Source organism: Hyla sarda, chromosome 4, assembly GCF_029499605.1.
Source record: "Hyla sarda isolate aHylSar1 chromosome 4, aHylSar1.hap1, whole genome shotgun sequence".
In the NCBI taxonomy this organism is placed as follows: Eukaryota; Metazoa; Chordata; class Amphibia; order Anura; family Hylidae; genus Hyla; species Hyla sarda.
In genome coordinates this window covers 93340907-93358695 of record NC_079192.1, presented here as the reverse complement: position 1 = coordinate 93358695, position 17789 = coordinate 93340907, and the positions used below count along the sequence as shown (strand labels likewise).

The 17789-nt window shown below is 43.9% G+C and overlaps 1 protein-coding gene across 2 annotated transcripts in view; it reads left to right on the top strand.

Annotated features, from left to right (window-relative positions):
• GOLM2 (golgi membrane protein 2) overlaps positions 1-14719 on the top strand; it is a 52180-nt gene extending 37461 nt beyond the window's left edge. Inside the window, exons 9-10 of one of the 2 annotated variants that reach the window (XM_056571569.1) lie at positions 7072-7239; positions 11636-14719. In XM_056571569.1, coding sequence (XP_056427544.1) covers positions 7072-7239; positions 11636-11703 — 236 coding nt within the window. In that variant the 3' untranslated portion in view covers positions 11704-14719. The remainder of the gene's footprint in view (positions 1-7071; positions 7240-11635) is intronic. The other variant, XM_056571571.1, reaches the window with a different exon arrangement.
• Positions 14720-17789: the final 3070 nt, after the last annotated feature.

Sequence of the window (17789 nt, the reverse complement as noted above, 5' to 3'; positions counted from 1 at the left end):
GGCCCGATGCGCTGCTGTAGAATACTTTTCATTCATAGCGCTGGCGGGGGCTTATGATAGCGCTGCGGAAGGGGACATATATAAATGCGCTGCGGAGGGCAACATATATAAATGCGCTGAGAGGGGACATATATAAATGCGCTGCAGAGGGGACATATATAAATGCGCTGTGGGGGGCAAGATATATAGAAGCACTGTGGGGGGCCAGATCTATACGCCCCCTCCCCCCAGTGATTCTATATATCTTTTCCTCACCGCAGCTCTTCTATTTGAAAACCCCGCCGGGAGCCCTGAATGGCTCATCATTACCCACCATTCAGGGCTCCCGGCGGGGAACTTAAAAATTAAAGTACAGTAAATACATCGTATATCGCAGGGAAGTGGAGCATGCCGCCCGCTTCCCTGTTTAATAACCTCTAATCGCGTCGAGTCTCAGAAGCGAGACCGGGGCGATCAATCCCTCAGCCCCTGTACTACGACCCCCATTATAAACAGAGTCTGTCGTAGTACAAACACTAATGTAGTCTCCCCAGCCACTGGCAGACTCCCGCAGCCAGGGAACTACTACTCCCATCATGGAAACAAGTCTGTTCCATGATGGGAGTAGTAGTAGTCCCGGCAGTGGGAGTCTGTAGGCAGAGGCGTTAACGGCCATACATAAGGGATGTTATAACTGGTCTTAACGGATGAATACTCCTTGTTATTTCATCCGTTATTATACATCTGTTTTTACACAGGATGAATGCTCATAGTGTGAAAGGAGCCTTAGCTGGGTAAATTTTACAAATTAAAATCATAGTCTCGTTAGACCTGCTTTTCCAGTATATACCGAAGGCAAAATGGTCGCACATTCAAGGGGGGCTAGATAAAATAGATTTTACATATAAATTTAGGAGACCTGTGCTGTATAATAAAAATTGTCCCATTTTCTGATGTAATGTTAAAAAATATGGCTTATTCACCTGCTCAAAATCTCCTTCTATGAAACAAACTGTAGCTCTTTACCTGCTTGACCTGGTGTGTCTATGTATGACATAGTTGGAAATCTATATTAAAAGGGTACTCCGGTGGAAAAGTTTTTATTTATTTATTTATTTATTTTTAAATCAACTGGTGCCAGAAAGTTAAACAGATTTTGTAAATTATTTCTATTAAAAAATTTTACCCTTCCATTACTTTTTAACAGCTGTATGCTACAGAGGAAATTCTTTTACTTTTTGAATTTCTTTTTTGTCTTCTCCACAGTGCTCTCTGCGGGACACCTGATGCCCGTATAAGGATCTGTCCAGAGCAGGAGAAAATCCCCATAGCAAACCTATGCTGCTCTGGACAGTTCCTGATATGGGCAGCAGGTGTCAGCAGAGAGCACTGTGGACAAGACAAAAAAGAAATTCAAAAAGAAAAGAATTTCCTCTGTAGCATACAGCTGCTTAAAAATACTCAAAGGGTAAAGATTTTTTAAGAGAAGTAATTAACAAATCTGTTTATCTTTCTGGTACCAGTTGATTTAAAAAAAAAAATAAAAAAAAAAGTTTTCCATCGGAGTACCCCTTTAAGTGTGTGGACCGGTATTTATTTCCCAACGAGTGTGCCTCCAGCTGTTTCAAAACTACAACTTCTAGCATACCCAGACAGCCTTCATTTGTGTCCGCGCATGCTGGGAGTTGGTTTTACAACAGCTGGAGGCACACTCGTTGGGAAACACTAGTTTGGACAGAAGAAACTGATGTCTGGAGTTTATTTGGTGGCTAAAATAGTGTGGTCTCATAGTTCTGTTCTCTGTCAGAAGAACAGCCGACCCCTGAAGTAAATGTGATCACTGAAGCCATGACTATAGTGTTAACAGAGCCTTATGCAGATCAAGGATATTCTCCAGACAGAATAAGGCCCCATTCACATCGCATTTTGCCCTTATTGTGTATGTCAGGTGCTTTCCATAGGTACAGAAGGGAAATAGATCAGCTCTCCGCTTGGAGACTCCAGACACAGACGGATGATATTATGATATTTACTTCATCCAAATAAAAATAAAATTCCGTGGTGGAAGTGAGTGGTGACATGTCACCCTAAAATCGAAGTGAAACGCCGATGCATTTCGAGCATAATCTCTTAGTCTTGGCCATGGCGTTTCACTTCGATTTTAGGGTGACATGTCACCACTCACTTCCACCACGGAATTTTATTTTTATTTGGATGAAGTAAACGTTAAGTTTTATTGTACTTGCACCTTGGGAGCTGGATTTTCCTCTTGTTTTCTGCTTTCCATAAGTGTCCATTTTCAGATGGAGGCCAAAAGATTGTTCTTGGGGCTTGTATATTCAGTGTCAGTATACTGCAATAAATAAAGTATGGTATAGCATAATACACTATACTATTCTGTACTTGAATAATTATATCTGCTAGCCTATAGCGGACAATTCCCAAAGTAAGTCATCGGTCACGGGTGTCCCTTTAATGGATACCTCAGGAAGCTGCAGCGACATCACTGTCCAGTTGTGCATAAATTGCTTAAAAGGTTAGAGAACTTCCTAACCGGGTCCTTTCAGCCAATAGTGTAGATTTCAATTTTGAAACCAACATCTCTGTGAAGAATGGGGCTACCATCACCCTCCTAGTGCGGCAGCCGCTGCCAACCACATTCCATTGTAGAAGACATGTTCGAGAGGCCACGCATGTACACTTCTTTCTTCATTCGCTTCAGTAGGAGTTAAAAGACATCTGTAGTGTAAATACACTCATCCCCCTATCCTGTGGAGGGGATATGTGTTTGATCGTGGGGGGGGGGGGGGGGTCTCCCAAACGGGGCCCAGGCATCGCTGCGCTGTGCACCAGCTAATGCACGTAGAGTCGACCTCACTGAGGTTGATGGCACGCCCCCTCCACATACAGCTCTGTGGGAGAGGCGGAGATGCACGAACGCTGCTTTCCCGCCTCTCCCATAGAACTACACGGAGGAGGCGTTCCAGGCACGGTGTCATGCTGTGGTCAACACGCCTCCTGCACTGGAGAGCCAGGGGGTCCGAGCGTTTGGACCCCCCGCGATCAAACACTTATCCCTTATCCGCAGGATAGGGGATAGGAGTATTTACACTGACGGCAGATGTCCTTTAAAGAAGCAGCTAGGGGAGTGTTACACATCTATAAGACATTTATAGCATTTCCACAGGCTATGCCATAAATGTCAAAGTTGGGAATGCCCCTTTTAATGCTGGCTATGATAGAAAGGAGTCAGAACACACTATGTTGCAGCTTACTTACCCCTGTTTACTGCTGAAAGCACAAACAATGGACATTTGGGCATCACAGCCAGGTATGTGACGGTGTTCAGGGTGTTGACTTGGCCTTCAAATTCCCCTGATAGCAATCTATCACCTGTGGGATGTGCTTGAGAAAAAAAGTCTGGTGTTGTGAGGTGCGACCTCCATGGATCAGACAGCATAGGGCACGTTCAGAGGTCTTGTGGAGTCGGTGACTTCATGGGTCTGTGCTATTTTGGCAGCATAAGGATTACCTATACAATATTGGGTGAATTAAAAGCGTTACTGTCATTAGTAAGAAAATAAAAATAAAAATGCTTAAATGGGTGTAGTAATGTGCCCTAAGACCTGTATGCATAATAATATGCATGTGTTAATATGTAAAATACCTTTTTGATCTATATATTACTGAGGCTGGGGGGTGTTTCCCCTGGAGTATGATGAGCTCCTCTCCTCCCCCGCACCCCCCTTCTAATAACTCTAATGCAGCCATGCCATGCTCTATATAACCCTAATGCAGCCATGTGAAACTATATGATGCAAGAACAGAAGAAAACCCTGCACTTTGTGTGGAAAAAATTAAAGATTTTTACATTTTCACAGCTTTGTGACCAACGTGCATGCTTTTTATAACTCTAAAGCAGCCATGTGGAACCCATATAATGCAAATACACAAGAAATAAGTTCATAAAATGACCAAAGAGAAACCATTTTGCATATAAATAGTTTAACACCTTGTATTGCTTGTGACTGTGCATGGAAATGCTTCTCCTGAAGAGGCTGCAATCTGTCTGCATCCTTTCTGGATCTCACAGGTGTTCTCCTCACACAGTTGAAAGCTGCACTGATACACTGTACCGAGTGAGCAGAGGAGAGAGAGAACCACTCCCCCTCCCTTCAGAATTTCGGTCCTTTTCTTAGTAACTAGGACCAAAGAGCCCTAGATACCAGGGTTAATCTTCAAAATTAAAAAGACAGAGACCCCTAGTGGCCATGGGTTTATAAACATTTATATATAATATATAATATGATATATTAGGGCTGGCTGGTATACCGGTTCATACTGAATACCAACATTTTTGGGCTGCACGATATAAATTTTTTCCATACCGCAATACCGGTTGGGCCCCTCCCCCTTGTGAATGAATTATCAGCCCAGCGCTGCTGTGCTGTCCACACATTGGGGAACTAATCATATGTAACCCGCCGCTGTTCTGCTCCCCCCCAATTAATTATCAGCCCAGTGGGGTACTACTCACATATGTCACCCGCAAGCACTGCCCTCCTCCTCTTTGTTGCGGGCCGACACCGGCGTTGGAATTCTATACTGTATGCAAGTGGTCTCCAACCTGCGGTCCTCCAGCTGTTGCAAAACTACAACTGCCAGCATGCCCGGACAGCGTTGGCTCCAGCGCCGGTGTCGGCCCGCAACAAAGAGGAGGAGGGCAGTGCTTGCGGGTGACAAATGTGAGTAGTACCCTGCTGGGCTGATAATTAATTGGGGGGGAGCAGAACAGCGCTGGTGAGTCGCATGATTTTGGGGGGGGGGGGGGGTGAAAGAATTAGCCTGGAACTGCCATAAGTTACAAATATACCGTGATACACATTTTTGGTCATACCGCCCAGCTCTAATAATGCTTAGTTTTTAAGGAAGAGTTAAATGGGGGGGGGGGGGAAAAAGTTCCTAACGACAGTAACGCTTTAATGTTATGACTGTGTATACTGTGATCGGCTCCATTTCTCCTTCCTTCTGCACTGTGCCTTTCTTATGTAACGTGCTTGCAGTTGGTTAATTAAACTTTTGCCTTTTTGCATTAATAATTTATATATGTGGAAATAATATATGAAGTGTGCAGTTAGAATTACACCGCGACTATCAGTATGGCAGATTGATGGAAACTGATGCCATGTTTTACCTCTCTGGTTATCAAGCAGTGTCTGTGCTTTTGATGATGGGATAGTCTGTTTTAGGGCTCTAGGACATTAAAGTACAGTTCTTTTCACTTATGGGGGAAATATTATATTTTCGGAAATCACAGAGCTACTATTGGCTACAGTGAAAGGAGGCAAAAGCATACATGTATGACTGTTGTATCTTGGTGGAGTTACAGCTAGTATATTTGAGCATGAAACTCCGCCCCTAGACAACTTATCCCCTATCCAAAGGATAGGGGATAAGATGTCTGATTGTGGGGTCCCGCTGCTGGGACCCGCAGTCTCTGTGCAGCACCCAGGGTTGGTTTAGAACGTTGGGTGCCGGCAGTGGGGGTCGTGATGTCGCACCAAGCCCCCTCAGTGCAAGTCTATGGGAGGGGGCGTGGCGACCGTAGACTTGCATTGAGGTGGTGTGGTGTGACATCACAAGGGGCGTGGTCATGACATCACGACCCCCGCTGCCTATTCCAAGTGTTCAGGACAATGGAGTACCCCTTTTAAGGGGAGTCTTAAGGTGGTCTCCCCAGCTCCTTCATGTTCCCCCTCCCGGGTCAGCTTGATTGATAGGTTACTCCCAGCTTTGTGCATCGGGAGCATGGGAGACCGCTTCCTGGAATTCCCATGTGCCACCCACAACTTGGAGGGCTGTCAGTACATGATGGGAGTTGTGGTTTTTCAGCAGTTAAAGAACCAGAGATTAACACTGCAGAGCAGCCAGAAACATTGGATTGGCAATGGAAAGGAGAAAAGCTGAGCTTTATTTTGCCAGGATGGTTACACATAAAATACCTCTGTGCGTCCAGAGCTCAGATCAACCTGCTGATCTGTTGCCCTTACTGCTCCATGTACCACAATTACAGTAAAATAAGAATTGAAGAAGGACGTGCTGCCGCCTGTCACCTTTTTCCAATTGTTAACCTGTCATTGGCTCTTTGAAGTCATCCACCCCCCAATCTTGATATGTACATCATTGATTGCTCCACTGTTAAATTTAACGTACTGTAAAAGTGTATTCAAAAGAAATAGGACATATAAAGGAAGAACTTACACTTCTCCTCCCTTATGGATCCACTTCTGACTTTGGCTCAAAAACTGCCAGAAAAAAAACCAAGTGGAAACTTAGCCTTAAAGGGGTACTATGGTGAAAAACTTTATTTTTATTTTTTTTAAATCAACTGGTGCCAGAAAGTTAAACAGATTTGAAAATTACTTCTATAAAAAAAATCTTAATCCTTCCTGTACTTATTAGCTGCTGAATACTACAGAGGAAATTCTTTTCTTTTTGAAACACAGTGCTCTCTGCTGACATCTCTGTCTATTTAATAGAAGTTTTTTTTTTTTTTTTTTTTTTTTTTTTAAAGTATTTCACCGGAGTACCCGTTTAATATATGACACCCCCCCCCCCCCCTTGTTAATTTACCTCATTTACCATCCATGTGCCTTTTTATTCTGGACTGGTGCATGTACCCCGTCTAGAGCCCCCACTATTAATAACTTGTCTGTCGTTTCTGTTGATATCTATATAAATTTTTTTTTTTTTTTTTTTTACCAGACATGGTTTAATACTTTATTTTATACTTCTTCATTATACTGTATGTGTCCTATTCCATACAATTGTGTAAAATTTTGAATTTCTAAAAACTATTATCATAGACCCTCTCCCCTTGTGTCAGACAGGTCGCTGGTTCTAATCTGAACAGGTATCTCTGATCTCTTATCCTCGACCGCTCTGCATTGTAGACACATGTAGTAATCTTCAGATGACTCCGTCTTGGGGCTAAAAGTCCTGTCCTGTCTGTACGTATGTTTCCTAATTTTCTTACGTTTTTCCTTCCTTTTTCTCCTGCTTTTCTGCTCCTTCCTACTCCCGACTTCCCAGGTCGGTTTTTTGATGAGAATGAGTCCCCTGTAGATGCTCAACATGGCTCTAAGGTGGCAGATTATAACGGGGATGATGGTAACGTGGGTGAGTACGAGGCAGACAAGCAGGCAGAGCTGGCCTACAATGAGGAAGAGGATGGTGATGGGGGAGAAGAAGACGTACAAGGTGAGCGTGGGCTCTGCCTGCGTCAAATTATCCCCATGTTTTTCCACAATCCAGCTCTGGATTATCCAAGTCACATGACTCTAGTCACCAAGAGTGTCTGATATTTATAACCATTTCACAGCAATGGCTTTCAATACATTTATTGCTGGAGACATTAGATGACTGTGGGGGGGGTGCTTGCTTCATTCTGCATGCCCGATTTTCTAAGCATGATTTCTCCAGCACAGGCTGGTGTGTTTTTACATTGAGGTATGATGCTTGGTACGATTAGCATTAGACTGCATGTTTTTCATATATTATTGCTAATCTCCATATGTTGCATTTACTGACTGGCGTAGGTCTTGTGCTTGTGTCTTTGGTTCATCTGGTGTGTGCTGTGACAGCCATTTCATCTTTCTTTGCATCCATTAGTAACAGCATGGGGTATCTGCCTTTTGATGCTAACCGTGTTATACAGCGTTGCTCGTGCATGCTTTAATAGCAGTTTGTCGTAGTGTAAAAATATATGATGCAATCAAAGAAAAAACGTAGCCTGCACTCACCGCACAGTACGGGTATCACGGCCTCGGTTTCCGGACCTCATCGGTGACGTGGGAGTAACAGTCGCTGCTGACAGCGCTCAGAAAATGGGCAACAGCCGGCGGTTTCATGTTACAATCAACGCTTCTTCCGGCCCGGTTTCTTCTTCCGGCCCGGTGCTGACAGCGCTCAGAAAATGGGCAACAGCTGGCGGTTTCGCGTTACAATCAACGCTTCTTCCGGCCCGGTTTCTTCTTCCGGCCCGGTGCTGACAGTGCTCAGAAAATGGGCAACAGCCGGCGGTTTCATGTTACAATCAACGCTTCTTCCGGCCCGGTGCTGACAGCGCTCAGAAAATGGGCAACAGCCGGCGGTTTCGCGTTACAATCAACGCTTCTTCCGGCCCGGTGGGCCGGAAGAAGCGTTGATTGTAACGCGAACCCGCCGGCTGTTGCCCATTTTCTGAGCGCTGTCAGCAGCGGCTGTTACTCCCACGTCACCGAGGAGGTTCCGGAATCTGAGGCCGTGATACCCGTACTGTGCGGTGAGTGCAGGCTACGTTTTCTCTTTCATTGTACTATGTTTACTGAAGCCGATTCTCTGTCCTAGCACTGCCGCAGGCTTTTGAACTGAGACTCCCAGAGCTGTCCTTGGTCCATAATAGTGAATTTAGATACAAGTTGCTAGTGCCGCTGTTTTTTCTGTACTCTTGAGAAGTGTAAAATTATATGATGTTTGGTGTGAAAGCCTTTCCTGAAAAATTGTGCCTTGGTCTGCATTTAAATACAGGGTTTTTCAGCATCATCGGAAAGTTTGCTATTGGTTTTCAAAAGTAAATGAATAAAACTTCCGGACACCATGATAATTTAGACAGCTTTACAGATGGTTCAACATCATTCCCATTTGCATCTGCAGACTCCGGAAATGGGATTTCTGCGGCAGAAACATGTTTCTGCTTCAGAAATTCCGCCATGTGCACCGCAGAATCCTATTGAAATCGATGGGAATTTTTTTTTTGCAGACATTCCCCCGTACGAACATGGCCTTAAAGGGTCACTCCAGCCCTAGACATCTTATCCCCTATGTTTTTTTTTCCTGTAATACCCCTTTAGGGTCTATTCACACGTACTGTATTCTGTGCAGATTTGATGCGCAGGATTTCAAGCTGTGTTCAGTCATTCAGTTTACTTTGAAATCTGCAGCAGAAAATCCTGCGCATCAAATCTGAACAGAATACTGTACGTGTGAATAGACCATTAACCTGCATTTTCTGTATTGGGCCATTGTTTGATAGATTGGGGATATATTTTGGGAAGGGGAGGAATGATCTATTGCTCAAGTGAGAGGTCGTATCATGAATAAAAGTTAAGATTCAGTAAAATTTTGCAAGAGATTTGGATGTAAATTTCATTATTCATTACACAATTTAGCTCTCTGCTATATTGCATATAGTTTAGTATTATAATGGATTTTTCTCAGCTCACAAGTCCAAGTTTTTTTAATTCTAGTACTGCCAACAGTTCAAGATTTTAGGATCGATCCTTTTTGATGGTTCCTGGTGAACTTATAATATCTATGGATATTCTTAAAGGGATACTTTGTTCCGAGCGCTTGGAGTGAGATGCAGGGGTGGCGACGCCATGGCCACACCCATCATGACATCATGCCACACCCCCTCAATGCAAGTGTATGGGAGGGTCTGTGGCAGACACCACGCCCCCTCCCCATAGACTTGCATTAATGGGGGTGTGGTGTGAAGTCACGAGAGGCGTGACCGTGAGGTCACTACCCCCGCCGCCTGCTCCAAGTGTTTGGAACAAAATGTTCCGAATGCTGGGGCAGCGGAGTATCCCTTTAAGGGAAAACTGTCAGCCTGTTCACACCCAATACAGTGGGTTATAGTGTGGGTGAACAGGAGTCCAACAAGGGGTCACTTACTTAAATATGTCCAGAGATATGTTCACTGGATTCAGTGAATCATGTGCAGGGGGCGGGGCTTCACAGCTCAATTTACTTATTCATTGTCTGTGACTCAACTTCACTAGCATGTGGAGTCACAGACAATGGATATGTAAGTCTTGCATTGAGGAGGTGGGGCGTGATGACACAAGGGGCGCGGCCCAGCTTCTAAACGAACACCGGGTGCTGCACAGAGATTGTGGGGGTCCCAGCGGCAGGGCCCCTGCCATCAGACATCTTATGCCCTTTGGATAGGGGATACGATGTCTAGGGGCGGAGTACCCCTTTAAGGGAGATAGAGGAGATGCTATAGAAATGGTAAGAAATTAACCTCAAAAGATTGGTGGATCTGAATAGGCATGTTAAAGGACATCTGCAGCGGTACAAACACTTATCCCCTATCATCAAGATAGGGGATAAGTGTTTGATCGCGGAAGGTCCGAACGCTCTCCTGTACGGGGCCGCGGCTCTCCATACATCTCTATGGGAGAGACAGGGAGACAGGGCATCACCGCCAACCTCTAGGTCGATGCTACGTCACCATGGGCGCTAATGCCGGCGCCCCGTTAGGGAGATTGAGGGGGGTCCCAGCGGTCGGACCCCCCGCGATCAAACACTTATCCCCTATCCTGTGGATAGGGGATAAGTGTAATTCCGCTGCAGTTGTCCTTTAAGTTAGAGACGTACAGTTTTTTTTCTGCCCGAAGTTAATCCACCAGGAAGGGGAAGTATAAATTGGCATTATTAGACAGGGGTGAGTATTGTTTGTTTGTTTTTTTTTCTCCTTCCCCCACCCAGCCCCCCCCCCCCCCCCCCCCCCCCCCCAAGTGCTGGGATTTGTGTGCCTAAAAACCATTATTAGTCGAGTACACCGATTCCCGTATAAATTGGGGTTGTGATGCCAGCAAGGATACAAGTGAATGCTCGCCTGAACATACGGGCAGCTCTTCACTATTGACTTTTTGCCTGTCTTAGGCTGTGTTCACACAGGGCATTCTTTCCACTCTGGGTAGGTGTAGTAAAATAGCAAAGTTTTTGCTGCAATTATGCCAAAATCACAGGAAAATCGTGTGAAAAAAGGCATCATTTGAACACAGCCTGAAGGGCTTTTAAAATTAACAACAACCAACTTGGACATTATTAATCAGTCCTATCCTCGATCTTCCTTTTATACGTGTTCTTCATCTAGAATCCATATCTGGCCACAAAAACATTATGGGGAGATTTATCAAAACCTGTGTAGAGGAAGAGTGGTGCAGTTGCCCATAACAACCAATCAATTACTACTTTTATTTAAAAAATTCTACACAGGTTTTTCATTCCCAACCCCCCCCCCCCCCCAATAGTCACCATAGGAGCATTAAAGACATCTTATCCCTTATCCAAAGGATAGGGGATAAGATTTCTGATCGCTGTGGCAACCCAAACAACCGTTGCACAGAGCCAACTTCACTCCATGCCGGATGGATGACTGGCGATGCGGGGTGTAGGCTGGTGACGTCACGGCCACACCCCCTCAATGCAAGTCTACGGGAGGGGGCGTGACTGCCGTCACGCCCCCTCCCATAGACTTGCATTGAGGGGGCGTGGCCGTGACGTCACAAGCCTCCAGCGCTGTGACGCAGTGCAGCAGAGAGATCGCGAGGGTCCTCAGCTGCAGGATCCCTGTAATCAGACATCTTAACCCCTATAAGATGTCTAGGGGCAGAGTACCCCTTTAAGAGCCTGTAAAGTTACCCCTTGTTTCAATAGCATACTTGCATGCTGCTTTGCAGATACCAAAAACTTCCCTTAACCAGTCTATTATAGGTCAGACAAAGTGTTAACTTGCATTTTAGTGCATGCGCAGCTTTTGCATTTCGAATACTCATTTATTATAAAGAATTAACTTTTTTTTTTTTTTTTACCTTTTATGTAGATGATGAAAATGATGGGCAAGTGGATGCAGCTGAATACAGAAAAGATCATTTTGGCGAGACCCTGTAACCTACGGCCTGGATGAACAGCAGAATGTTATCATAACGTGCCAAGTGCTGGGGGTCTTTCTCTAGTCTATCATTTGTACTGTACATGGAGGCTCAAAGGCCAGGGACAGATGATCATACTAGTGCAGGGGAGGATCACAGCTCTATCGTTCCTTGGATGGGGCACTATATGGTTGTAGTAGGGCTACACCTACGAAGGCCATCACACAGTCCCCTCGTGGCTGTAGAAGTTGAGCTTCCTCATTGATTGAGACCTTTTAATAATTTTTTTTCCTCGGACTGTAAATAGGAACTTTTTTTGCTGGGAATCTTGTTCTGGATTCAGATCTCATAGACAAACTGCCCAAAAATACCTGGACATTAATGACTGTCATGTGTATATATATCTTCTTCCTGGGAGCACCACCTGTAGAGGATCCACTGCGCCCATGAATACAGTGTTGGATACAGAAGGAGTTGTCCTCTCCCAACACATTTGATACACTATGACCTATGGATTCTGACTTTCTGATGCTGGCCCCACATTATGGGATCTTCATTGTTCTGTTTGAATTAAAGGGCCGTGTCTTAATAAATCTTCAAGCAGGGTCCAAACTTCCTAGTGTAAGCAGTGCAGCCAAGTACCAGTTTCTCTGCAGACCTATTTATAAAATATTTGTATTTTGTATGTAATATGTGTAAATAGAATCACTTACTGTATTATGTAACCCGTATGATGATCAAGCAGATTCTGCACCTTCAGATTTAATACAGATGATACAGATCATGAAATTATGCACATTAGTGACGGTTACTAGTAAAGGGAATGCCCACTTATAGAATGGCACGATCCTTTAACTGTTTTATAGGATCAGTGTGCTCGTACAGTGTATGTGTGTGTTCACAATAGGGGTTGGATGGCACAAGTGGTTTGGTACCTTTTTTATTGTTTTTTTTGAGTGGGGGTTTTAAACTAGAGGACATCACATACAGCCTTAATTTACTCTGGTGCATGAATAGACAATGAATTAGTAATCTAATCCTAAAAAAAGGATCAAACTGACAATGATTCTGCTCCCCATAGTGGAAATAGACTATTTAGTTCCAGAGCCCCGGTGCCCAGCTTGCTCTGTTCACATCTGTAAAATTGACTGTTATTTGTTGCCCACGCACAGTGATGACTTTATCTGAGCTCCTTATTTTCTGTGGTCATTTTTGCCATTAGCTGGACAGGATCCAATGGTAGGGGAAAATGAGAACTATACTAGGAAAAGTCGTCTTTTTCTATCTGTTGGCATGTTTTTATATGTAAGGCCGGGGTTCACACGGCCGAAAATGTGCAGAATGTCTGCTTGAAAAACATGGGCAGACATTCCGCACATCTGAATATTCCGGCGGGTGCTAGGACCATTTGGAAATGTGCTGTATCATAGACAATGCCTTTCAGTGATGATGCCTGTGTCGGGAAAGTTCGCAAATCAATGGGGCTCTGCTGCAGCAGAATTTCTGAGCTGAATATTCCAGTGCAAATCCGGACAGAAATTCTGCCGTGTGAACATAGCCTAAGACATTGTTCCTCAACTTGTGGTTTGCCAGCTGTTACAAATCTACAACCCCCATCATACCCTGACCACCACACATGTCGGGCATGATGGGAATTTTAATTTTGCAACTGAGCCACTGGTTGGGGGAACATTGTCCTTAAGAAGGACCAATCTCTGAGTGTATTATGGTTTAAATATGGATCTGGCACCTGCACTTAGTGGCGCACATCTACTATAGTGTACTGTCTGTTAACCTAAGCGATATTTTCGGCACTTGTATTTTAAAATCTCATTTAAAGGGGTTCTCTGCTGCCCTGCCTTCCGGAGCTCCGCTCCCCAGCGTCTGGAAGTTTATTACTCCGAACGCTGTGTGCAGGCTTCCGTGTTCGAGGCCGCCCCCTCGTGACGTCACGCCCAACTCCTCGTCGCGCCCCCTTCCCATAGACTTTCGTTGAGGGGGCGGGCGTGATGTCACGAGGGGGCGGACGCTACGAGCGGAGCTTCGGAAGGCAGGGCAGCGGAGAATCCTGTTAATAGGTTCACAGTAAATCGATATGCAATATAGTGGTACAGCAACATGTAAGGCCGGGGTTATTCTGCAACTTTCTGTAGCGCAACGGATTGCTTTTAAAGGGGTACTCCGTCCCTAGACATCTTATCCCCTGTCCAAAGGATAGGTGATAAGATGTCTGATCGCGGGGTCCCGCCCCTGGGACCCCCACGATCTCTGTGCGGTACCTGACATTCGTTTAGAACGCTTGGAGCAGGCGACAAGGATTGTGAAGTCATGCCCCCTCAATGCAAGTCTATGGGAGGGGGTGTGGTGGCTGCCACGCCCCCTCCCATAGACTTGCATTGAGGGGGCGTGGCAGTGACATCAAGACCCCTGCCGCCTGCTCCAAGCGTTAGGAACAAAATGTTCAGAATGCTGGGGCAGCGCAGTACCCCTTTAACTATTGAGTGAAAGCTGCAGTCTACAAGACTGCACACAACTTTGGCCGTGTTCACTCGTTTCGGTTAATTTTTGGTATTGCAACTATTTATGCACACTATTTGCATAATATTCATGCAATAATCTCCATAAAACGCATAACTTTTACCACAGTTCCAGTAAAAAGTTGTAAAACTCAGCAAAGAAAGCATGCAGTAATTAGTTGCGGTACCGCTTCCTGTGAACACAGCCCAAAAGGGGGATAAGATGTCTGAACGCAGGGGTCCGGCCTCTGGGACCCCCCCCTTGTGGTCTCCGTTCTCTGACGTCACGGCCACCTGCACCAAGCGTTCTGAACATAATGTACTGAACGCTGGGTGCTGCATGGAGATCGGGGGTGGGAGGAGGACCCTTCAGATGTTGGACCCCTCAATACGACATCTTATCCCCTGAGCTTTGGATAGGGGATAAGATGTATAGGGGCAGAGTACCCCTTTAAGGGGTTATCCAGGAAAAAACTTTTTTACATATATCAACTGGCTCCAGAAAGTTAAACAGATTTGTAAATTACTTCTATTAAAAAATCTTAATCTTTTCAGTACTTATGAGCTTCTGAAGTTAAGGTTGTTCTTTTCTGTCTAAGTCCTCTCTGATGACACGTGTCTTGGGAAACGCCCAGTTTAGAAGAGGTTTGCTATGGGGATTTGCTTCTAAACTGGGCAGTTCCCGAGACAGGTGTCATCAGAGAGCACTTAGACAGAAAAGAACAACCTTAACTTCAGAAGCTCATAAGTACTGAAAGGATTAAGATTTTTTTTAATAGAAGTAATTTACAAATCTGTTTAACTTTCTGGAGCCAGTTGATATATATAAAAAAGTTTTTCCCGGAATAACCCCTTTAATGTTTTGCTTTAATCTGCAGTCTGATCAAATCAATCAGTAGTGCTGTAAAAAGTCAGTGCAGCCCAGGCCTAAGCAACAGGCCCACGTAATGTTATGGTTTAGCACAACTATACACTCTTATGCAAATATTGAAAGGAGAGTCTGAATTATCTGCCTTGTTTTCTAGGATGATTTGACTCCTGTTTATTATTTTGAACATTGTCTGTCATCTCACATGCGTTGACTATACATTTTTTCTATTTGTTCTTAGGAAATACGAGCGACAAAAAATATGTATGCCATTCTAAATTTGACTCATTCAGTGGAAAACCTGTCTACCTGTCTAGTTATGGATTGCTACATAACTTGGTAGAAAAACCTGTGTTTCTCAGCAGAAGCCGGAATTTCAGTAATTGTAGCTGTCACCAAACATCACTGTTAAAGGATGTAAGAGTCCGCTTAGTAGAATCTTTAAACAATGGAACGTATTTCCCAGTGATTTTTATTTCTTTTTTCATATTTGGACATCGTGATGTGAGCAGAACCAACTAGTTTATTACTTTATTGCAGGATTTTATTGTCCCTGAAATTATCCATTTTAATTACAAATTTCTTACGCTTAAAGGAGTAAGTACTCTGATGGAAAACTTTTTTTATTAATTTATTTTTTTAAATCAACTGGTGCCCGAAATTTAAACAAATTTGTAAATTACTTCTATTAAAAAAATCTTAATCCTTCCAGTAATTATCAGCTGCTGTTATGATCCACAGGAAGTTCTTTACTTTTTGAATTTCCTTTCTGTCTGACCACAGTGCTCTCTGCTGACACCTCTGTCCATTTTAGGAACTGTCCAAAGTAGGAGCAAATCCCCATAGAAAACCTGTCCTGCTCTGGACAGTTCCTAAAATGGACAGAGGTTTCAGCAGAGAGCACTGTGGTCAAGCAGAAAGGAAGTTCAAAAAGTAAAGAACTTCCTGTGGATCAAAACAGCAGCTGATAAGTAATGGAAGGATTAAGATTTTTTTAATAGAAGTAATTTACAAATCTTCAATAAAGAGAAACGTAGGTGCACTCACCTCTCAGCGGAGACCACTGCATGTCTGGGTCGGGTTCACGGGGAGCATAGGCGCAGGAAGTGTGGCGCTCGGAAGCTACGCCGGCAGTTTCGCACGTAAGTGCGTGCTTTATTGAATCTTTCTGATACTTGATTCTTGTATGTGTGCACCCCGCAGGAGATACGAAGACAGGTACCGAGGTTTAGCCGTACTTCAGTCCAGGTGATATATGCCCTTAGAGTGCTCTCCCCTTTCTTGTCTCTATACACATTTAATTTACAAATCTGTTTAACTTTCTGGCACCAGTGGATTAAAAAAAAAGTGTTCCAGTGGAGTACCCCTTTAAACAGATTTGTAAATTACTTCTATAAAAAAAATTCTTAAAGGGTACCTCTCATCAAATAAACGTTTGATATATTTTAGATTAATGAATGTTGAATAACTTTCCAATAGCATGTTAATGAAAAATATGCTTCTTTCTATTGTATTTTTCCCGATCAGTCCTGTCAGCAAGCATTTCTGACTCATGCTGGAGTCCTAAATACTCAGAGCTTCCAGCCTGCTTTGTTCACAGCCAAACAGGCTGTGAACAAAGCAGGCTGGCAGCTCTAAGTGTTCTCCTTTGTGAGCAAAGCAGACTGGCAGCTCGTAGTGTTTAGGACTCCAGCATGAGTCTGAAATGCTTGCTGCCAGGACTGGTAGGGAGACCCCTAGTGGTCATTTCTTCAAAGTGGAAAATTAAATAGAAAGAAGCATATTTTTTAATAACATGCAATTGTAAAGTTATTCTGCATACAATAATCTATAATATATCAAATTTTTTTTTGATGAGAGGTACCCTTTAATCCTTCCAGTACTTATTAGTGGCTGTATACTACAGAGGAAATGCTTTTCTTTTTAGATTTCTCTTCTGTCACGACCACAGTGCTCTCTGCTGTCCATTTAAGGAACTGTCCAGAGCAGCATATGTTTGCTATGGGGATCTTCTGCTCTGGACAGCAGAGGTCAGCAGAGAGCACTGTGGTCCTGACAGAAGAGAAATCCAAAAAGAAAAGCATTTATTCTGTGGTATACAGCTACTAATAAGTACTGGAAGGATTAAGATTTTTTTTTTAGTAGAAGTAATTTACAAATCTGTTTTTAACTTTCTGGCACCAGTTGATTTAAAAAAATAAATAAATAAGTTTTTCACCGGAGTACTTAAGGGAAAATGGTGCCCGATCTTAGAACACCTTTCAGAAGCTCTTAAGATTTGGAATATAGGAATGTAAGTCAGTGTTTCCCAACCAGGGTGCCTCCAGCTCTTGCAAAACTACAACTTCCAGCATGCCCGGAAAACCGAAGGTTGTCCGGGGATGCTGGAAGTTGTAGTTTTGCAAGAGCTGGAGGCACCCTGGTTGGGAAACACTGATGTAAGTGTTAAAGGAATTTAGTTTTTCTGGCGTCAGACGGTAGTTTTATTATTCTGTGGCGATTGTAAGTATGGGTCCAAAGACTTCCCTGCAGTCGCTTGCCTATGATTGACAGTTTTGCATAATACGAAGAAATCTGTCAAACACAGGTGGTGGCGTGAGGGAGAAGTAACCAGTGCATCTTATGAGTGTATTCGATTCCTACTCACAATTGTCAGCACAAAGTACGAGAAAGTGAATTCATTTAACACTTACATCCATACACTTAGGCCGGGTTCAAGCC